The sequence below is a fragment of the Patella vulgata genome, chromosome 6, assembly GCF_932274485.2.
Source record: "Patella vulgata chromosome 6, xgPatVulg1.2, whole genome shotgun sequence".
Classification (NCBI taxonomy): domain Eukaryota; kingdom Metazoa; phylum Mollusca; class Gastropoda; family Patellidae; genus Patella; species Patella vulgata.
The window spans coordinates 65093779-65118151 of record NC_065884.2 but is presented as its reverse complement, the minus strand read 5'-3'; the positions used below and the strand labels follow the sequence as shown (position 1 = coordinate 65118151).

Here is a 24373-nt window from a genome sequence, read left to right as displayed (position 1 = left end):
TAATAACGATGAAATAATGTTTTAAAATTTAAAACAAGCAAATAGCAAATAAAAGAACAAACAAACACATATACAATACTGTCTGAGTACCGACTATATTTCCGATCCGAATGCTGCTAATGGTGTTTTGTTTTTTACAAAATCGCGTATGAATAAATATGCATTTTAAGTGATTCTGAGGAGTTTTTACCAAATAAAAAAAAGTTTAATTTTTATTTGAAGGCCCATGACAGGTTCTACAATATCTCTTTTGCGATGAATAAATCATCAATACAAGAGAACTAATTTTATGTACTTGTAATATACACATCTAAAAACAGATGTTTATGTAACTGTAACTCGTGGCTTACTGTACTCCAAACAATAGAGGGTACCAGTCTTAAGATTTCTATTTAATTGCCTACTTGTAGACACTCTGAATTTAAATTCGCTGTTAAATTGGACACATTCAAGAACACAATATTTTTTTTATACAACTTTTACAAAGTACAATTGTGTGCAAAAAATTTTCCCAGCATTTGGTTCCCAAAATGGGGGGGCCGCCCCCCCCCCCCAACTCGTACGCCTATGCCGTGGCCTGGGTATTCGAATGTTCGACCACTGATCCCTGAACTAGGTATCTTTCCCTGTATTGACCATGAAAGTTCAGCAAGGTTTCTCTTTGTCAGTGGTGTAGGACGAAGGATATATACTCCTTCGGATTGGACAAAAAAACTGTGGACCTGTGTACACTTTGCCCTGCAGGTAGAAGAACCTTTGAAATTTAATCAAGAGTATGCGGAAACGTCGCTGCCTGGTCAAAATGTTCCTCACGACACACTGCATGGTTTATGTCTTATTTATTTCTTTTAACATTTTAAACTAGCAACCTATCTTAAACTATATTTAGAACTGGTTGTTCTTTCTTTCAGGTATACATCACAAAACACCAGTCAGGGTCTGTCTAAGAAAATAGTCTATGCATTGGTGCTGGAATGGCCGAAAGATAACGTATTGGTATTGAAATCACCAATTGCTAGCACAAATACCACTGTGTCCTTGGTTGGGTATCCTGGAACTTTCAGTTTCAGTCGCCTATCAAACCAAGGTATTTCGATAGAGATACCAATCATCAGTTTTAACCTTATGCCATGCTCTTGGGCCTGGGCTTTCAAGTTAACTAATATTGTTAATTAATAGTTAACTAATATTGTTAATCAATAGTTAACTAAGATGGTTAATTAATAGTTAACTAAGATGGTTAATTAATAGTCAACTAATATTGTTAATTGATAGTTAACTAAGACGCTTAATTGATAGTTAACTAAGATGGTTAATTGATAATTAACTAATATCGTTAATTGATAGGTAACTAATATTGTTAATTGATAATTACAGCCCCGTTGATCAGGATGGTAGGGCCTAGCATGGTTTCCTCCCCTGTCAGTTGATCAGGACGGTAGGGCCTAGCAAGGAACAACATCGAGTTCCTCAGATGTAAAATGGATGTCCATTAAAACTTCGTCAACATTCCAATATTTATTTTATATCAATTATCTTTTGTATTTATTTTGAGATTATCTTTGCTGTGTATTGTTTGTACTATGGTATGTAGAAACTGCCTATGCTGTATTCCTGTACTGTTTGTGCTATGGAATTTTAAGGCTGTTTTCGCTGTGTATTGTCTATACTACGAAATATGTAGAAGCTGTATATTGTATGTTCTATGATATGTAGAGATATCGTTACTGTATTCATTTTCAGTTTGTACTACGGAATGTTGAGACTGTCTTCGCTGTGTATTGTCTATACTACGGAATGTTGAGACTGTCTTCGCCGTGTATTGTCTATACTACGGAATGTAGAGACGGTCTTCGCCGTGTATTGTCTTTACTACGGAATGTTGAGACCGTCTTCGCTGTGTATTGACTATAGGCTACTACGGAATGTTGAGACGGTCTTCCCTGTGTATTGTCTGTACTATGCTATATCATGACTTTCTAATATGGAAAGTAAAATGCACAAGGACTCCATATTTTGAGCTAAGAGTATTTCATCTTAAATTTTCTATTATACATGCATAATAATTTGCTCCAAAATTATTGTTTTAATAATCTTTGTTCAAATAAATTTACTTTTTCCATTTATAGATTTGGTTTTCTTTTTAACAGCAATCGTCTGTGTAACAGGGCCGTAACTAGCTCAGAGCAACGAGGGGGGCGGGGAGTTTTCTCAGAGGTGCTGTAATATTTATGGACAATGTATATCTATTATTTTTATGGTCGAAAATAGGATGAAAGGATCTAATGATAAGATGACTGTGTGTATTGGACTTCTTTATGTGTATTGAACTTCTTTATGCGTATTGAACTTCTTTATGTGTATTGATCTTCTTTATGTGTATTGATCTTCTTTAGGTGTATTAGACTTCTTTATTGCCACAATGCAGGAACAAACATTAAAAGTCATTACATCTATAATTCAAAACGACCGAAATTGTCCGACCACGAGTAAGCTCAATCGGACATAGTGTACTGAGTGTATATCTACTACTCAACCCGATTATCGTTGATAATAGGCTGGATTGATTAGGTAATTATCGTGTTACACCTTCTATACACCTACCTCTATTAACTACTTAATCTGCCATGCTTGACTGACTTAATCTGCCATGCTTGACTGACTTAATCCTTTGTCGGACAATTCATTATGGATAATATTAAGTTAGAGGTTTAGCCCCTTTCAATTTCAAGTGCTTATGATCAAATGACATTTTAATCCATGGAGTCAGCAAGAAATAAGTTATAATTAGGTCTATTACAGATTTTTTTTGGTCTCCCTTTAATTCCGGTTAATTGGGAATAACAAGTGAAGATATGGATATATGAATGAAATAATTATAAAGTCACATAATAGCGCTAAAAGATTTATGTTCCGTGCAGATAAAGATCGTATTTAGCGAATTAATGTTCCGTATAGATTTTATCTAGCGAATAGGATGTACATAATTAATGAATTTTTAACAGACGAATGATTCTAAAATATTATGTTACTAATGTGACTGTCTTTCAGATAGAGCAAGCCGAGGTGGGGTGGTGGGGGGGGCTTCTCCAATATATCATAATAGCGTGGTTTTGATCACAAGCTTATGCGAGTGGGGTTTCCCCGCCCCCCACTACTAAAGAACCCTATGCAGAAGGGATTTATCGAAATAGAATTGTACAATATGTTAGTCCCGAGGTTACCAAGTTTCTCTGTGCTGGTAAGATTTTCACACTGATGTCTATTTCAATGTAACTATGGTAACTGGTAAGATTGTCATACTGATATGTAAATATGGAAATTAACAGGTAAGATTTTCATACTGATATCTATTTGGATGTGACTTTTATAACGGGTAACATTTTCATATTGATGTCTATTTGAATCTAACTATGGTAACTGGATAATGTGAGGGATCAATTAGCCAATGAAACGGGTCTGTTACGGCGAGTTTTTGGCGTGAGGTGCACGGAGCTGTGCGTAAGTCACTGGAAACATCAAATGTCTGACGTCATAGGTCAAAAGCCTCTCGTATGACCTCTGACGCGACCTTCTACTACAACCGATCAGATCTTCATGTAGTGTAGGCCATCGAAAGTGTAAAAAACGAAACGAAACGAAACGAAATATAGATGTGTATTTTAATTAGATTGATTTGTTTCTTACATTGTCTATATAACTGCACGGGTACAACGTCATCATACATACTACTCTAAGACAGGTGCCACGGCGACTCAGTGAGTAAGACGTTGACTTTTTAACCAGAAGGTCCCGTGTTCGATCCCTGCATTGGTCTAGAAAGTTCATCGGAATTTTCCGGCGTGGCTCCCTCGTGTGATCGGTGTAAGAGACGATGTATAGTCGTTCGGGTGGGACGAAAAATCGAGATCCCGTGTACGCGAAAGATCCCTAGGCAGATGGAATTCGATATAAGAGTAGGCCATGGTGCCGTTGTCCCTTATAGCACTTAAGCCCCATTCCATTTCATTTCATCTCCACTCTAGGTCGATCAGTGGCTTTCAATGAGCGTTGTCATTATCAAACGGGTGTAATTACAGCTATTTGGTCATTAATCAGTTCTAATAAGCGATGCTAATCATTCAAAAATTAACAACAGACTCTCTCTCTCTCTCTCTCTCTCTCTCACACACACACACACACACAAACACAGAGCTGTAAAAATTAACAGATTCTTTATCTGCCCCTTTAATGGCGCTGTGTACATCACAATTCAGTTTTTCTGTCTCATATCAAACAGGATACGAGGAACGTTATCTATTTGGCAGATCAAAAATCAATCTGCAATGATTCGGCGTAATTCAATACACAATATTATATATTTATATCTGTAATTTATCAATCTCCTGTCGTATTTAATTCTGGTAAAAAAAGAATAAATCATCGATTGAGATTATCAATTTAGTCCGGTTAATGGAAATATGGTTTATGATTTCTCAAGTTTGAGATGCTTAATCAAAATCCAATAATTCAAACGCCAGCAATACAAGAATAATTGAACAGTTCCACAGCTTAAATTACTCTTGCTGTTTTGATGGACTGTTTGATCTAGGCGTGGTTGCCTATTAAATTCATATTATGGAAGAATAAATTGGACAGTTTCACAGCTCAGTTTACTTTGCTTTATTTATGTGCTGTTTGTTTTAGGTATAGTTCATCGTGATTTTCCGGCGTGGTTAACCCCTTGTCAACGGTGTAGGACGGAAGGCCTGACAGGACAGCTGTCTAGTCGTTCATCTTGATTTTTCGGCGTGGTTTCCCCTTGTCAGTGCTGCAGGACGGAGGGCCTGACAACGACAGCCGTCTAGTCGTTCATCTTGATTTTCCTGCGTGGTTTCCCCTTGTCAGTGGTGTAGGACGAAAGCCCTGACAAGGACAGCTGTCTAGTCGTTCGGATGGATTTTCCGACGTGGTTTCTCCTTGTTAGTGGCACAGCACGGGGGGCCTGACAAGGACAGGGGTCTAGCCGTTCGGATGGGACGAAAACCCGAGGATCTGTGTATACATTATCGTGCTGTAGTGCCGCTGTCCGGGCACAAATTCCCTCATAGCACACTGTATGGCGTATGCCCGTTTTGATTAGCCCAGTCACAAAAAAAAAAACGTTTGGTTGAAAACCAAGAGAATACAAAAGAAGTGCATAGATTAGCTAATAAACTCTTTAAATCACCCCAATCTGTTAAATTACCAGTCAATGTAGTGGGGGGTCGCGTCAGGGGTCATACGAGCGGCTCTTAGTCCTATGACGCCAGAATTTAATTATCCATCAGCGTTGATGTTTCTAGTAGGATAACCACAGTTCCGTGCATCGCACGCCAAGATCTCGCTGCGACATCCCGTTTCATTGGCTAATTCAATCACATGAATCAGAACGCGGGTTATATAACAACTCTTCCAGATCCTAGAGTAGTAAAGACAAGTAAAACGAAATTTTTTACTATAAAAAACGAAACGAAATAGAATCTGTGTTTTAATCTGATTGTGTATTTAGGCTTGTCTAATATCTAGTTCAAAAATCAATTATTGTTTTAAATAAATATGTTTCCATTTTACCGTTTCCGTTTATGAATTCTTTGATCTATTTTTGAAATCATTTTCTTAGATCTGATTAAACTTTCCTCGTGCAATGATTCAAAGACTGCAGTATGCTATAAAGACGCCCACAAGAAGGCTTTGAGCGATTAGCTTTGATTACAACGGGACGTCATGTTGTCATACAGACTACGAAATTAAATGGGTGTTTAAAGGAGCTAAGTCGCTAATATTTGGGACCTACAAATTGACACAAATGGGTCGCAACGCATACAATAATGTAATATGAATGTATATAAATTGATTTACATTCAAACGTTTCTGTTTTTACTGTAATTTTTAATCAGTTAGGTTCGGCGAAATACGCCAGTATTCTCAATCGAATTTCAATCTCTAGCGCCTGGTTATTCCAGTCTAGCCCGATATTATTTATTGGGCTTGCTCTCCAGATAAGAATATAGCGCCCCCGTTTGACATGACTTGTGGAATATGCCTAGTCTCGTTTTTTGAGTCCCTTATTACAAATAGCGCTGAAACGCGTTATGGTACACGATTCGTCCACCAATTGTAAAATGTTTATTTTGTCTTAAATATTGGATATCAGAAGGCCATCTTTTCCCAGTAAGATTACAACATCAATGTTGATTTAAACCGACAAATAAATCGTGTTTTCAATGTGGAAGATTTTGGAAGATATTGAGTTAGAGACTTAGCTACTTTAACATCGTAATTTTCTGCACCAGCAGGGGTAATGAAAAGGGGCAAACGCCATGAAGTGTGCTGTGGGCAATAGTAAGGACACTTCACCCAAAGGATCGTTCAAGCTCAGATTTCAGGCGGGGTTGGATGGCCGAATGTTTAGCGCGTGCGGGTTGTATCAGAAGTTCTGTCATTGAGTCAACTGCCGGGGTTTCAATTTTCCCGGTTGTACGTGACATGGATTAGCCTCGTTGGTTTTCTCCGGGTCCTCCAGTTTCCTACCACTGCTAAAGACCCCTAAGCGCAAGCGAATTATTGAAATAAAAGGGCCGGTCGGACAAAAAATGAAAAAAAAAAATGTTTTCCAATTCGTCTAAAAAACCCTTTTCTACTGAACATTATATGGGGGGGGGGGGGGTATTGGACCGGCCATAGAGCGATGATGATCATGTTGTATGGAATCTGGATTGGGCTGGTATAATAGACTTTCTGGGCCGGGTGAGCTGGGTGTGGGCCGGGTGTGCTGGGTGTGGGCCGGAATTCGGAATCCTGCAATAGAGATTCCGAATTTCATCCGAAAATTTCATCGGATTCACCCGACACTGTCGCCAGAAACGTCTGCCGATGGTTCGTAACTCAAAAAAAAAATCAATTTTAAGGGCTCGGCAAAATTTGATGATAGCTGGTCTTGACGATGCAATGATAATACGTTAATTAATAATATGACGATATGATAATTTCACAGGTTGATGGTTGTAAATTACTTGCAGGTCGGGGTTTTGGCCTAAATTAATCGATTTATGATATATATTATTTGACATAGATTATAATCAGATATGCCACCAAATCGCATATTTGGGGTTCATTTTTCAAAATTTTCATGGGGGAGAGCCCCCGGAACACCCATCCGGGCTCCGCGGTCAGTAAAAGGGGCCACTCCGACACAGGAGCCCGGGCCGGTTCCCAGCCCCAATCCGCCCCTGGTTCTGTACCGATTGGGCTAATGAAGACGGGCATTATACGCCTTACAGTGTGCTATGGGGCAATTTTGCCCGGACAGCGAAGCTACGGCCTACTTGTAAAGTACCTGTCAACGCGGACCAAATTAGTTTTTTTATGTACGACAGAAATGAAATGAACGGGGTTTAACGTCCTACTGTTATGCTCAGATTGGACTAATGAAGACGGGCATATGCCATACAGTGTGCTATGAGTTGAATTTTGCCCGGACAGCGGCACTACGGCCTACTCTTATATCGAATTCAAACTGTCAAGGGATCTTTTACGTGCACGCCAATGTGTACACGGGACCTCGAGGTTTCGTCCATTTCGAGCGACAAGACAACTGTTCTTGTCAAACCCGCTGCCATGTACCACTCACAAGTGTGTGTGTGTGGGGGGGGGGGGGGGGACACACTCGGAAACAACGAGGCAATTACTCGGTCAACACCGGGATCGAACACGGGACATGTGTTTAGCAGAAATATAAGAAAGGAAGACATTTTAAATAAGTAAAAACAGACGAAATAAACTTGTTATTCAAATTAGGTCGGGCATCTGGTACAACAAAGGTAACAGCGATAATTTTAAATTTTATAATTCCCCTCTTGTACGTGACAAAGAGTGGGGTCGCCTGTTCAACCTCGTGGGTTTTCTCCTGGTCTTCCAGTTTCATCCCACTGTTAAAGACCCCTACGTGCAAGCGAATTATTAAAATAAAATTGAACCATGTTAGTCCCAAAATGACCTAGTTTGTGTCGAATGGACGTTACCCCCCCCCCCCCTCACTATCTCTCTCTCTGATAGACGCCCACGTGAAAAAGATGTTCGCAAGTGCATTGCATTTTAATACAATGCGTCTTAAAAGACGTGATAATTGTTTTCTATTTCGTTCAATGTTCATTTCTGATTTTTTTTTTTATGTAAAAGATCGCTTGGCAGTTGGAATTTGATATAAGAGTAGTGCCGCTGCCCGGGCAAAATTTCCCTCATAGCACACTGCATGGCGTATGCCCGTCTTCATTAGCCCAGTTGGAGCAGAACATTTCATTTCATTTATATAAAGACAACAACATCGATATTGATTGAAATGGACCAATATTGATTGAAATGGATCATTATTGATTAAATGTATCGATATTGATTGAAATGGACCAATATTGAATTCTAATCAGTGTTTTTAATTTCCAATATTATGGAAAATATTGATTTAGAGTTTTAGCTCTTTTAAGTCAGCAAGAAATAAGTTGGGTCGTAGTGCAGCTGCCCGGGCAAAAATTCCCCTCATAGCACACTGCTCATTAGCCCAGTCGGAGCAGAACAGTATGACGTTAAACCTCATTCCCTTTCCGTATGAGACACGCGAGTACATTTAGACATTGTTTTCTATTTCTTCATATTTTTTACAACAATAGAACGATCGTTATTCATCATAGGCCTGTCTGTGATGATTGACGACCTTAATGTATTATTTATTCGTAGAATGTATTTAGCACGACTCCTATCAATTCCACTTTGGCTGATAATTATCCAGAGATATATAGACCGTCTGACGCATGCGTTAAATTACGACAACGGATCATCCGGAAAAAAGATTAGAAAAATAAATCCTTTGTTGTGCGGTTGCTTAGTGACAATTAAGTAAGAAGATCACTTATAAGTCTTTAAAACACAAAATACAGATTCCGTAACAACAACATGAAAAATATTGATGTTACTTATGTATTATTTAAAATTCTATAATGTGTTACAAAATTCAACAAACTAAACGTATTCGGGCAGAAGAGGAGTGGGTTGGGGGGTGGGGGGGGTGGATGGCCGAATGGTTAGTCCCGTGCTTGTTGTATCTTAAGGTCCGTCATTAAGTCATCTGGTGTATTGATTTCCCACTTGTGGGTTTTCTCCGACTACCCCGGTTTTCTCCTACTGGCAGAAGATGAGGGGGTGACATGGGGTAGGGTCGCCCATCCAACCTCGTGGATTTTCTCCGATTCCTCCGGTTTCCTCTCACTGCTAAGAACCCCCCCCCCTCTCTCTCTCTCTTTCTATCTATCTCTCTCTCTCCAGTCGGATTAAAAAGATGTCAGCGAAACTCTTATGGTAAAGGCTAACCCTACCCCGTAACTTAACCTTAATTACATCTAGTATGACGAAATTACCATCAAGCCTCACGAGAGCGCCCAGCACATTTTTTTTCTCTCAAAGGCTCTGCTTACTATATCCTGCGGTGGATGCCAATTTATAAAACATTTCAGGGCTAAATAAGGACCTACAATAGGCAGATTTAGCTCTTCCATAATGTATGTTTAAGTTGCTAGACAGAAGTTATTTATATGTTAGAAGGCTCGGTGATAATTTTCATTGGGATTTTCACGTCGTAGAACAAGAACCGGGGGTCCACCAAGGGTGTATCGTTGGTGTTCACGTTAGAAACGTCCTGATTAAAATACACATCTATATTTCGTTTCGTTTTTTTTATACCTTCGGTGGCTTCTACCACACTGATCAGAAGTGAATTTTCACTAGACCGCTACAATCACTGATAAGGATGACATCGATGCGACTTAATGAGCCAGAAATATTAACTTTTTTCCTTCAACAAATTAAATTCTAAAACATTTTTTTTATGTATTGGAAAAATAGATAAAGGCGTTTGACGTATTTGTAGGTAACAATTATTTCCTATTTAGTGTAAATGGGTATTAAAATGACTAAAAGGCAGCATTCTGCCCGAAGCAGTAACGTCTTATGTAAACAATGTACGCACCATTCAGCCAATGATTGACCCCGCGTGCTGTGACGGCACGTGTTAAGACAGTCATCTTTGACAGAGATATTACTACTCGTAATTCTCTGTGAAACAGATTGGGCTTCTACTACACGAAGATCTGATCGGTTGTAGTGAAAGGTCGCGTCAGGGGTCATACGAGCGGCTTTTGACTATGACATCAGACATTTTAAATCAGCGTTGATGGTTCAAGTGGGTATTTGGAAATAAAACTTTTGATTGTCTTCGCTACCCACAGTTCCGTGCACCGCACGCCAAGAACTCGCCACAGCAGACTGTTTGATTAGCGAATCCCTCACATCAACCAGAACGCGGGTTATTAACAACTCTCCCAGATCCTGGTGTAGTGAAAGCAAGTAAAACGAAATTTTGAACTATGAAAAACGAAACGAAATAGGATCTGTGTTTTAATTAGATTGCTTTAGAAACAGCCTTTGGTAACGGTATTTACATCTCGCAACCTTGACGAAATCTGCAGGTGGACTTACTATTTAGACCTAACCCTTGAGCAAACTTTCCCTCATAGCACATGGCATGGAGTATGTCGGTCTTCATTACTAGGTTCTTGTAAAAAAAAATTGGATGTTAAACCATTTGTTATTTCAATCGGATGGGACGAAAAACCGGAGTCACGTGTACCCACTGGCATGCACGTAAAAGAATCACTGGCAGTTGGAATTCGGTATAAGAGTAGGCCATAGTGCCGCTGCCTGGGCAAAATTTCCCTCATAGCACACTGTATGGATGGCGTATGCCCGTCTTCATTAGCCCAACCGGAGCAGAACAGTAGGACGTTAAAGATACCTTCCCGCGTACAAACTGGGTGATTTGATGATATATTTAGCCTAAAAACATATTCAAACTAATTAATTGATCATAAATTTGCTTCAATTCCTTCTCAAAACATTGTAATTGTCAAGGAATACCCTTGCTATAAAAAATCGATCAAAAGGGGTCATGTTTGTGTCACGTGACTTACGGGTGCGAGGTCGGAGGCGAATTCATTACATACACAAGACGATGTTGTCTTTATTTAATCGCTGACTATTTATTACAAATGTCGAATCCTAATTAAATTCTCGGATTATCCACTGCCCGCGTCTTTTTCCGTGATTTTTATCTCAGAAGATGTACGTCTAACTCTTCAGAAATTTTATCAACATGTACATCAAGCGCTCAATCTCCGCGTGCAATCTTTGACGTCACGCGTGCGGATATTCCTAATCGTCGGGCTACGATTAGGGGAAACCTGACATTTTTGTCCTGTATACACTCCATGAGTGTTTTTCAGGGAATCCTGTATTTTTCTAGTAAGATTGGTTAACTCTACTTTCCATATATACCAAAATTGCCATACCTTTATTAGAAATAACCACCCGATAAATACTTTTCTGGGAACCTATCTTTAAGCCCAATTTCATTTTTTATTTGTGCAATGCCTGATAATTACTGCATGGGTTGTTGCATTGGATAGTTTTTTGTTCCTTGTCTGCATTGCTACACAGACGGCAATTTACACCTCCCAGGAGAGGAAAACATATACAGAGATATCAATCTTTTTTAGCATTCATATGGAATAGATTATTAACAACTTCTGTTTTTTGTTGTGGTAGTGTTAATTGATGTATTCATGCGCCATGCCCTAATGACCCTCATTACTAGAATGAGTCTGCTTCACGACAGAACATCTTCCATCCTTGGTTAGTACTAAATGGTAAGGCCAGCTCAATTTTTCGTCATAGTCACAAGATGTAAACAGTGCTAGTACTAATCCCAACCCTAGTCCGAACCCTCGACCTAGCCTTATGTGGAGACTTAACCTCTCCCCCAAATTCTTAAACCTAACCTACAATCTCGCTAACAATCACGTGCCCTAACCTTATTTACATCTCAGAGACCTTGACAAAAATTGAGCTGGCCTTAACAAATAGATTTAGCCACAGAACATCTTCCATCATTCGCTAAACATTCTCCCAGACAAGCATAAAAAATAAATTGTAATGTAGACGTGGTGTGACGTCATAGTCGTTTCCCGCTCAATAAGTATGGAAAAAATTCGCAAGATATTTATCATTATTTTTGAGGAAGTCACAAAGACAATTAAAGATACATTATGGAAGATTAGGTAAAGAGCTGGCAGTTCTCACTATAATAGTTAAAAACTAGGTAATGTAAAGGCAATTTACTGAAAATTTCAGAGAATTAATAGTTTGACATTTCGGCCTAGCCTCGATCATCATTACTAAAGTCGGTACGATAAAAAACATAGCCTCGATTATCCATTTCATGATTAAATCATGAATTAAAGTTGAACAGCAAATTGGATCATAATCCAGTAAATATCGCAGGCTAGCGATGACATCGAGAGTTGATTATGGTCTGGATAAGTTAATTAATGTCTAATTAATAATTTAGATAACATTTTAGACCTAAAAAAAGACCTGCAATAGGCAGATTTAGCTCTTGCACAATGTATGTTTCAATAAAAGATATCAAATTAAGTCATACTATTATTTCGTTGGTATAATTTCCGGCAGTTGATACGCTATTCCTGATTAGGATGAAATTTTGTGCAACATAAATCCTAGCAGCTAAGCCATCCAAGTAACCGACAATGGTTGTGACATATTTATTCTTTTGAAGGCAATGTGACCTTATTGTAAGGCACAACCTTAATGTTAAACTGTATGATTCAGGGGAGATAACTACGTTTTGTCTTTTGGAGGTAATGTGACCTTATATAAGGCAATAAAAAACAATCAAGAGTAACAACCCATGAAAAATTTATGAGAAAAAGTTATAGTTTGATTGGCTTCTAGTTCTCCCATTAAAAGGGAAACTCCCTCGAATTACAATTGCAACCTCGTATTCTTACACAAATGGAGAGTGAGAGAGAGAGAGAGAGAGAGAGAGAGAGAGAGAGAGAGAAAGATGAGGTTTAACGTCCACTCGACACAAACTAGGTCATTTCGGGACTAACATATGGTTTAATTTTTATTTCAATAATTCGCTTGCGCATAGGGGTCGTTAGCTGTGGGAGAAAACCAGAGGGCCGGGAGAAAACCCACGAAGTTGGACAGGCAACCCTACTCCTTGTAACGTACAACCGGGAATTCGAAACCACGCCAGTTGACTCAATGACAGGCTTTAGGATACAGCGCGCACGTGCTAACCATTCGGCCATCCAACCCCCCTACACAAATGAAATGCGGATTAACGCCCTACTCCGACTGGACTAATAAAGACGAACATACAATGTGCTACGAGGAATATTTTGCCCAGAGAGCGGCGATACGGCCTACTCTTAAATCAAATTCAAAATATTTTTGAAAGGCATTTAGTCAACGGGATAATAATAAACTGACAACTTTATGGATAACATTCACATAACATAAACCTAGTGAATGTTATCCATAAAGTTGTCAGTTTATCAAATTCAAAATGTCAAAGGTCATTTTGTACACTGGACCCTTGCCAGGCCCTCCGTACGGCACCACTCAGAAGAGGAAACCACGCCGGATTATCCAGATGGACTTTCCCTGTCAACACAGGGATCGAATATGGAAGCTTACTGATTTACTGTAGCTCCCCCCCCCCCCGAAAATTTTAACACAAAACCTTCATGTACAAACCTACTGCTGTGCTGGTAACGTTCTCTTCGGCAGTTAATTCTTCATCATCTGAAATAAATGCAATGAAATGATATGGGGTTTAACGTCCTATTGTTCTGCTCCTATACTGGGCTAATGAAGAAGGGCATACGCCATAAAGTGTGCTATAAGGGATTTTTTTTTTACCGGGCAGCGACATAATGGCCTACTCTTATATCGATTTCCAAATGCCACGGAATCTTTTGCCCATGCATAAAAGGGATTTTTTTTTTATGTGGTTGATTATCCAGTATTTTTCGCCAAGTCAAGTAAGAGTTGCATCCCTTCCCAGAATAAATCCCACAATTCTTTCATTATTATAAACAACCATGAACCGTGGCGACGAAGTAGGGTAAATTAAAAAAAAACCCATAGATATGGCACATGAAGAGAGAAATCTTACAATATAAAAAATATTAAATGTGTTGGATATTGAATTGGCAATGCAATCAAATGGATTTTCTGGAATGGCATTCGTAAATTGACTTCATAGGCGTCGACATCTTGGTTTGGGACTAGTTACCTCCCTTAGACTTTGTTTATGATAATGGGAAAGACCGGATAATCTAGGCAATGGCCTATTATTCTCAAATGTTGACAACGCTTCCGGACCAATACTCGTAGAATATTTATCTGGATGATAGAAACAAGTCTTCAAGTGTTTGGCGTGGTTTCGAATCACCGGTTGTACGTGACAAGGAGTAGGGTCGCCTGTCCAACCTCGTGGGTTTTCTCCGGGTCCTCCGGTTTCCTCCCACTGCTAAAGACCCCTACGCACAAGCAGATTATTAAAATAAAATTGAACCATATGTTAGTCCCGAAATGACCTAGTTTGTGTCGAGTGGACATACCCCCTCTCTCTCTCTCTCTCTCTCTCTCTCTCTCTCTCTCATGTTGAAACATCACAATATCTGATCAGTGGGGTTGTGAAATTCCAACCAATGTCTAATCCATAGGTGTAGGAGCCGGGTGTGTGGCATTTTTCGGGTGGTGCAATTGCGTTTTTTCGGACAAAAAGATTTGAGAATGAGAATATATATTAAAGATTTATAATTGTAAAATGAAATCGCTCGCAGTTTACGTTTTGAATGCTATAATACTTAAAGTAGCTAAGTCTCTTAACTCAATATCATCCAAAACCTTCGACAATGAAAACACGAATTATTTGTCAATTTTAATCAACATTGGTGTTATGATCTTACCGGGAAAAGATGGGCTTCTGATATCCAATATTTAAGAAAAAATAAACATTTTACGATTGATACACGAATCGTGTACCATAATGCGTTTCAGCTCAATTTGTAACCTGCGACTCGGAAGAACGAGTTTAGACATATTCCACAAGTCATGTCAAACGGTGACCACATATTCTTCTCTGGAGAGCAAGCGCAATAAATACTATCGGTGTAGACTGGAATAACCAGACGCTAGAGATTGCTATTCGATTGAAACTTCTGGCGTATTTCGCCGAACATAACTGTTTTGAAATTAGAGTAAAAACGGAAACGATTGAATGTAAATCATTTTTTTTTACATTCATATTACATTATTATATACCTTGCGACCCATTTGTGTCAATTTTTAGGTCCCAAATATTAACGATTTAGCTCCTTTAAGGGGAGCTTTGTGGAAAATTCGTTTTATTTAATAATTGATTCATTCTGAAAATTCGGTTGACGAAGAAAATTTTCGGGCAAATAGTCTCATCATCCCTAACTGAGACTGTTCCCCTACGCCTATAGTTTAATCAGTGGTACTGTAACATTCCAACCAATATCTAATCAGTGATGCTTTCATATTCCAACCAATGTCTAATCTTAATTCATCGTTCCATTTACAGGTCTTTGTGTTGTATTGTGAACTATGTGGTGTAGGCTGAAGCATAAAAAGAAACCGACGATAATAGTGTCGGTCTTTGTTTTTATTTTGATTTGGAGACAATATTATGTCATCCCAGGTCTCGACTTGTTCCAACACTTTCTTGATGACACTCGAACCCACAGCTATAAATACCTCATAAATGAATCGGAGATTTGTAAACTGTTTCCAGAAAAAATATTTTTATTAATAGCAGTTCCTTCAAGAACGTCTGAATTTGAAGAAAGAAAGGTTATAAGACAGGCATGGGGGTCGTTGGCTGTGAATAATACAGAAATACGTTTGGTTTTTATGCTTGGATATCGTGCAGAGATCAACCATCATGATTTAAAGACTGAAAGTGAAAACTACCACGATATTATTCAAGAGGATTTTTACGATAGTTACCATAATCTCAGTATTAAATCTGAAGCCATTCTTCGTTTCGCCAGCACATTTTGTCGGGGTGTAAAATATATACTAAAAGTTGATGTGGATGTCTTTATAAACCTACCAGCCTTGATCGAGGATTTACGTAAACATGACGGGAGAAATATGATTATGGGACACGACATTCTGTTCACGAAGCCCAATCGAAACCCAAAGTCAAAGTGGTACACGGACGAGATTACTTATCCATTAGCGCATTATCCAAATTATGTATCTGGACCGGCCTACGTGTTATCCGGAGATATAACTAGCAAATTACACAGTGTCGCTTTAAAGACAAAATACCATTATCTAGAAGATGTTTTTATTAATGGTATAGTAAGGGAACGTGCTGCAGTTAAATTGGTTCACCATCGAGGATTCCATCCAGGGGTCGCTGCCTGGGATCCATTTGTTGATATTTGTTGGTTTGAAAATCAAATTTCTGGACATCCCTATACAAAAGAACAAATAATACACATGTGGTCAGAAAAAGTTCAAAACAAAATCTGCACATGGCCATTAAAAGTGTTTTATAAGTTGCATGATCTTTTAAAGTGATGGTGATGGCGATTCATTGGATCATGTGCATCACCCCCATGGGTATCATTTGCATTCGGAAAATATCTAATATTTTACGGATCAATCTATACTAAAATTGATTAAAGTTTAGTCATAATATCAACACTAGATGATCCCCAGGCTGGAATTCAAGGATTAAAAAGAGGCCAATCAAAAGTTTTTAGTAAAGATTACATGTGGCGCTGGGATCATATGTATGTTTAAGTATTCTTAGCTGCCTGTGATCATATGTTACAGATAAAGTTATTTGTTAGATATTTTTTATAAATTATCACGTAATAATGGGTATTTTGTGTTTTCTTACAGGGTTTCCAATTTCAAAATATGGATATGCTGATTTATATGTTTATCCTGCATGGATGAACTATACACGAGGTCCCGCGTTCGGTCCCTGCGTTGGCCGAATAATATCATCGAGATTTTCCGAGTTGGTACCGCTTTGTCATTGGCGTAGGACAGAGGGCCTGTAACGAAAGACCTGCAATAGGCAGATTTAGCCCTTGAATAATGTATTGTCTGAAATTTTCAAGATATTGCCTTTTCATTATCTAGTTTTTGACTATCATAGCCAGTACTGTCAGCTCTTTATCTAACCTTCCATAATGCATCATCAATAAAGACAGTTGGTTGAAACTGGGCTTGATAGTCATACTGAAAGGAGAATACCAGTCAATTCGGTTGAAACTGGGCTTGATACTGAAAGGGAGAGAGAGAGAGAGAAATGGGGTTTAACGTCCACTCGACACAAACTAGGTCATTTCGGGACTAACACATGGTTCAATTTTATTTCAATCATTCGCTTGCGCATAGGGGTCTTTAGCAGTGGGAGGAAACCGGAGGACCCGGAGAAAACCCACGAGGTTGGACAGGCGACCCTGCTCCTTGTCACGCACAACCGTGGAATCGAAACCCCGCCAGTTGACTCAATGACAGACCGTATGATACAGCGCGCGCGTGCTAACCATTCGGCCATCCCACCCCCCTGATACTGAAAGGAGAATACCAATCAGTTGGGTTGAAACTGGGCTTGATACTGAAAGGAGAATACTAGTCAGTAGGTTGAAACTGGGCTTGATTCTGAAAGGAGAATACTAGTCAGTAGGTTGAAACTGGGCTTGATTCTGAAAGGAGAATACTAGTCAGTAGGTTGAAACTGGGCTTGATACTGAAAGGAGAATACTAGTCAGTAGGTTGAAACTGGGCTTGATACTGAAAGGAGAATACTAGTCAGTAGGTTGAAACTAGGTTTGATTCTGAAAGGAGAATACTAGTCAGTAGGTTGAAACTGGGCTTGATTCTGAAAGGAGAATACTAGTCAGCTGGTTGAAACTGGGCTTGATAGGCCTACTGAAAGGAGAATACTAGTCACTTGGTAATTAAACATTCATTCTATTCATCATGTGCACGGTGCATATGGACAGCCCAGTGTGCATATGGAAAGTCCATTTGTTGATTACGCTATTTTACCGAGATTTCGTCTAAAGGTTTGGATGCAGCTATGGCGGGTGTGAAACCAGGGAGGGTAAGCTTACTCTTCCGGACACCCGTTACCGCTGTTCATCATGTATTTTGTACACGGTGAACAATCCATTTGCCGATACCGTTTCACAGGACATCGAATATTGTCTAATGGTTTGGATTGTTCGTTCGTACTTGGTTTTATTTTATTTTAATTCTACAGAATCGTATCCTGAATATTTTAGTTCCATTACTGAATACCATTAAACGAAATCGATTTTTAAACTTAAAAGTAGACAGAATTTAATTATTGATAACTGTTATTGATAGAATATGTCAGGTTTTAGTTGAATTCTAAAATATCAATATTTACATACATGGGAAAATCAAACGTAAGTACATCCACTGTAAGATCTATGTACATATGAAACATTTGATCTATTCACAAATCAAACGCAAGATCTGTGTATAAATCAAACGTAAGAGCTACGTATACATCAATCGTAAGAGTTATGCACACATAAAATGTAAGATCTATGCACAAATGGAACGGGAGAGTCATGTACGATTCAAACAAACATGAGAGGGAGGGAGAGAGAGAGAGAGAGAGAGAGAGAGAGATGTCTGGTATTACCGTACCCGTGGGGACATGCGCACAGCGTAAGATCAAACGTAAGAGAATCGTGTACGCATCAAACAGACATGAGAGAGAAATGAAATGAAATGAAATGAAATGGGGTTTAACGTCCTACTGTCAAATTATCACCACAGTCCTTGGAGTTTGATTCTCGATAACTTTTCGCTTCATTTATTGATGTTCACGCTTCATCGGCGAAAATATATCAGAGAAAAACTATTAATTCCAATTCCAATAAGTTTACCCTAGCTATATGGTAATACGGTATTATATGCCCTAGACTACTTTCTTTGTTCAACAATTGAAAAACGGGGGTCACGTGTGACAGTCAGGTTCTGGATGACAACATTGGTTTAACTTCTAATAATACTTTTATTCTGCTTCTAACATATCATGTACAAAACGTAAGACTCCGTAATTAGCTGGTGCTGAGGGAGCCATGCCCCTACCTTGGCTTGACACAGAGTGCCAACTCCTGACTAACTTACATGACCGCTGTTCGTTCTGAACTCTAGACCTGCCTGGTCCCAAGTTAACTTCTAGACGCCCTCGCCTAGACTCGTCTCTCGATTCGTTTGTATTCTGGGTTTATAAACCTTTCTCGACAAAGGATCCGATCTCATTACATATCTGGCTATTGTATCATATCAGATTTAACACTCAGTAGGCCTACAGTTTGCTTATCAGACAAAGGAAGTTAAATAAAACAGGCCAGCCACAAGTTGATGTTACATAATGACGAATGAATGCCATCAGGACCACCAGGGGTGTCGATAGCGGACAGGTTGATATTAAAACCAGTTTCACGAGTCAAGATAGCACGAAGCGTCTATAATGTCTGTCGCTATGTAACACACGTCGTGTGTAGGCCAATAGTATCGGCGTCACAATCATATATGATCGACTGCAAAATCATCGACATTAGGCCTACACCTACTATTACGCGGAAGACAGGTCGAAAAGGGGATATTAATTTGATTTACATAAGTGTTTAGGCAACCTAGCTGGTTGTTTACATTCTGTTGCTATGGTTACATGAGTCATTTCTATTGCTAGATTTTGAAAGCGTACCCGTTTCACCATAGAACTATGCACGGTTTTAACGTTGAGAGAAACATAACTGCTATATCTTGATCGACATAATAATATTATTAAAATTGCACTGGTCACGTTCGTAAGCAGATAATCGAAATGCCCCAAACAAAGAGAAGCGTGTTTTGACATCGCCTCGTTGTCATCGCTGTGTCCAGACCATTCTGCGTGTTGCCTCGCTTGTAAATTTTAAAAAAATGACACGTGCGTCCTGATTTATTGTTTGTTGTGCTATTAGTACATAGGCCTACATCCCCAAACAAGGCAATTGACCATGTTTATGCTTCCAGTTGGACAAAATGACGGAACAAATAGCCTTTTATAGGGAAATTCACGTCTGTCGTCTTTGACGTCACTCACGGAAAAAATTAAAACGAGGCGGCAAATATGCATATAAAATGTCAATTCGTTTTTGTTTTTTGTTGGGTTTTTTTTTGGCGGGGGGGGGGGGGTATTTTTCCTTTGTAAAAATATTCAGAGTGACTTTTTAAATTTCGTAGGGCTTAAAAATATAATATTAACGTTATTTTCATATTAAAATATTTTTTTTGCGATAGTATTCTCCTTTCATATAATATGAATGTATATAAAATCTAATATACATATATAATTCTAATTCGTGTTTTTAATTTCGAATGTTATGGATAGTACTGAGCTAGGCGCCCTTTAAATTATCTACAAATGTATCGTCAATATCGTGACACACAGAAGATTTCATTTTCAATAAAGAGTTCATATACTTTAAAGTTACAATTTCATATTTTCTAAGAAAGTCAAAACATAATTATTTCTGTCTTTTGCACAATAGGTTGTCAACTCACTATTATACGATCATAGGTTATCTTTCTCACACTTAAAAATCTTTACACCGGAAATAATAACACAATTACCTCTTAATTACCTCCCTTGTTTTCCTATTCCCACCATGGAATAGCTATCTTCAAACGTTTGAATTTGAAGTTAAAAATGTTATTTTGACCAATTGCTCAACTGGCCATAGTGAATTATAGGATTAATAGGATTATTCTTTAACAAGGTAGGACTGTTTATGATAGCATCTTTTTGGGGGCTTTATTTTAATACATTTTAAAAATATAACTTAAAAATATGAAATTGTAACTTTAAAAAAAATAAACAACCAAGGAGAGCTTAAGGACTTCCAGTAATTGAAAAAATAAAAAATGATATTGGAAAATTGATATTTACTCATAGCAAATAAAAGATTAAAATAAAAGGACAATGGTACTTCAAAATGTGCTGTGTATTTACCAAAAGACAATTAGATATAACACTCCTTCTATTTATTCTTCTTTCCTCTGTTGATTATCAAATAAATATATTTTAAGAATCAAAACATTCTGCAATATTCGCTTCTTTGATGTTTTAATTGTTTTGCAGGTGAGGGGTAACGGGCATATAATATTTTAAAACGGAATCTATTAGGTCTTTTTTAATTTTGTTATGACGCTTGGAGAGATCAATTTTCCCTCATATTTTTTTTTTAATAAGAGAGTATAGTTTCATCTTAATAAATAGCAAACTATTTGTAGACAGGTTCAGATGCACTCCGAGATCGAGAACGAGGTGATTCCCTTTTTGCGTGCTACGTCATCAGTTCTCGAGGGCTTCCCCCACGTCGGCAGACGAGCTCGGGTTCAGATGCACTCCGAGATCGAGAACAAGGTGATTCCCTTTTGCGTGCTACGTCATCAGTTCTGGAGGGCTTCCCCCACGTCGGCAGACGAGCTCGCTCGTGAAAACGTCTTAAAGAACCTCTGAAGTCGTAAGTGAATTCCTTAATTGAGAATGCTTTGTGAACTCGGGGCACGATCCAAAAATGCACTGATGCTAGGTTCCCACTGTCCTGCGATACGTTACGATAATATTGTCCCTATTGAGTTCACGTCCAGATGCGTTGGATACGTTTCAATACGATTGCTACGGCTGTCCTCAATATATAAGACTTGATAGGATCACCACAATTTCTCCAAAATTAAAACCACTATTTCAATCGTAGCGCGAATCGTGAGAGTGGGAACCTAGCTTTAGTTCACAAATGCATTGGGCACGTGGTTAATGTACTTACAAAGGACGCATCCGAAGACCGACGTTTTATTTATTGATAACCCACAGTTCTTTGTTCTTTCTAAGTAAATTTAACCAACGTTTTTTAATCCTAATATAATAACACCTATTTATATATGGAACTGCTAAGTGTCAAGTAATGTTAATTCAATATTTATTCGATACTAGGATAAGTTTGATAAATATTAAATATCGATGTTGTAATAGACGTGTTATTGTTTTCGTTCTATTTAAAGACCCCCCCCCCCTCGCCACAAAAAACAAAACAAAACAAAAAAAAAACCCAACAAGAACAACATTATTTGTATTGTTTTTAATAGAAGTAAAAACTTTAAGACTCAACCATGTGTGTAATATTATACTAGTCCAATATTAAGTCATTTTACCTTGGAACACATGAAAAAATAGCGGCACACCTATATATAAGACGCCCATAGAAGCAGACAACTACCTTATATGATTTAATGTCTGTCAGAATGAAGTAAAGTGGAGAATTTTTTTATCTGGACGTATTTCTTATATAGTTATGTATATATATATATACTCTTCAGAAACGTAGGGGATATTGAAATGCAAATACCTATGCAGGTTGCGATATGATAAATAGTCATGGACATTTGACATGCTTTGAGAGTATCTTCACAGATGAAGAACTTATCGCTCCAACAGAGCCACTGAGCTGCACATGCGCAGGGAATAGCGCCATACACGTGGGAGGGGTTCATTGTCAAATTTGACACTTCAAGAAAGAGTTGATGAAAACTGCCGCGTGCTGCTTTATCTATCCATGTTTGCTTTCCTATCGGTTCTTGCATAAGATTTACTGTTTAGCGTATCTTTGCTTTAGTGTGTTACGTTTAATTTGATCAGGAGACCTGTTCGTCGACGTCAACGTCAACCGACAACACTGCAAGAATTGGCCGTGGCACTGCAAAAGGAGTGGGTCAGATTGCCCCAAATCGTGATTGGATGGTTGATTAGGAGCATGACACGACGAATTGCTGAATGTCTGAGGATTGGTGGAGCAATTACTCATTATTAAGACAAAAATAAAAAACGTCCATTTTCACTTTTGACGGGTATCTCTTTGCGAGTGAAATGGGGCCGTCAGATACGTCACCCATATGAACTGTTTATTTTCATGTGTAGGCAATTGGCCTGTTATTAACATACACTGGTTACCTCTAATAAAAACAGCAGTGCATTTCCGCACATTCAGCTAAGTGGTTCTGTTGAGGTGATAAGGTCTTCATCTGTGAACATACTCTCAAAGCATGTCAAATGTCCATGACTATTTATCATATCGCAACCTGCATAGGTATTTGCATTTCAATATCCCCTACTTTTTTTAAGCGTATATATGAATCGAAGACGGCATACAACCGTAGACACAGACTAGTCATAGACACATAGAATGACTCAAACTAAATAAAGAAAAACACAAACACAGCTATGAACTTACTAGTAGACACCAGTGAATACTCAATTGGGATCACGTGGTTTTTCGCATTGTCTTTGTATGCGTTCAAAATTTCGCGGCCTACTTAGGAATATCTCGCGGCACACACAGGTTGAGAATCACTGGATTAGGGTATTATGAGCTTTTCTCGTAATTAAACTCTTTGTTCAACTTTAATTTTATAACAACTGTCTTCCTGTCATTCAAGTTATTTAAGAAACCCCAGAAATCAGACTTATTGAAAAATAATAGCCTTTCTAACACCCTGCCTTCATATAGTGCGATAAATTAAATAACAGATATATATTTCGTTTCGTTTTTTTATACTTTCGATGACCTACACTACATGAAGATCTGACCGGTTCTAGTGGACGGTCGCCTCAGGGTTCGCACCAGCGGCTATTGACCCTATGTCGTCAAACATTGATTAATCTATCAGCGTTGACGTTTCTAGTGGTCTACCCACAGATCCGTGCATCGCACGACAAGAACTCACGGGAACGGACCGTTTCATGGAATAATCCCTCACTTTAACCAGAACGCGTGTTATGTAACAACTCTTTCAGAGGGAGAGAGAGAAATGGGGTTTAACGTCCACTCGACACAAACTAGGTCATTTCGGGACTAACATATGGTTTAATTTTTATTTCAATAATTCGCTTGAGCGTAGGAGTGTTAAGCAGTGGTTAGACAGGCGACCCTACTCCTTGTCACGTACAACCCAACTCTTTCAGATCCTAGTCTTGTGAAGACAAGTAAAACGAAATTTTGAATTATAAAAGATGAAACAAAATAGGATTTGTGTTTTAATCAGATTGCAATAATGTACAATAAAGAGGGAAAACAATATACTAAAGCTGTTAAAAAAAAAATTAAATACAGTATACATATATACGGGTCATAAAACTGACCAAGTTAAGCCCTATTCTGGGTACTATCTCCGCTCCTTCGTGGTCGAGATATACGTCAGAACTACACACCAGACTATGCCCATATTCATAAAATTATTCTCGTGCCCATGGCCCCTATGATATACCTCAGTGCTTCGGGTGCCTTATCAAATTTCC

General features: G+C 38.5%; 1 protein-coding gene across 1 annotated transcript; it reads left to right on the top strand.

Annotated features, from left to right (window-relative positions):
- Positions 1-14833: 14833 nt before the first annotated feature.
- LOC126824481 (uncharacterized) lies at positions 14834-17168 on the top strand (the record flags this gene model as incomplete). Its single annotated transcript, XM_050553714.1, has 4 exons — positions 14834-14878; positions 15739-15839; positions 16218-16276; positions 17128-17168. Coding segments are annotated over 4 exons (246 nt in total), but the record flags the coding sequence as incomplete, so codon positions are not given.
- Positions 17169-24373: the final 7205 nt, after the last annotated feature.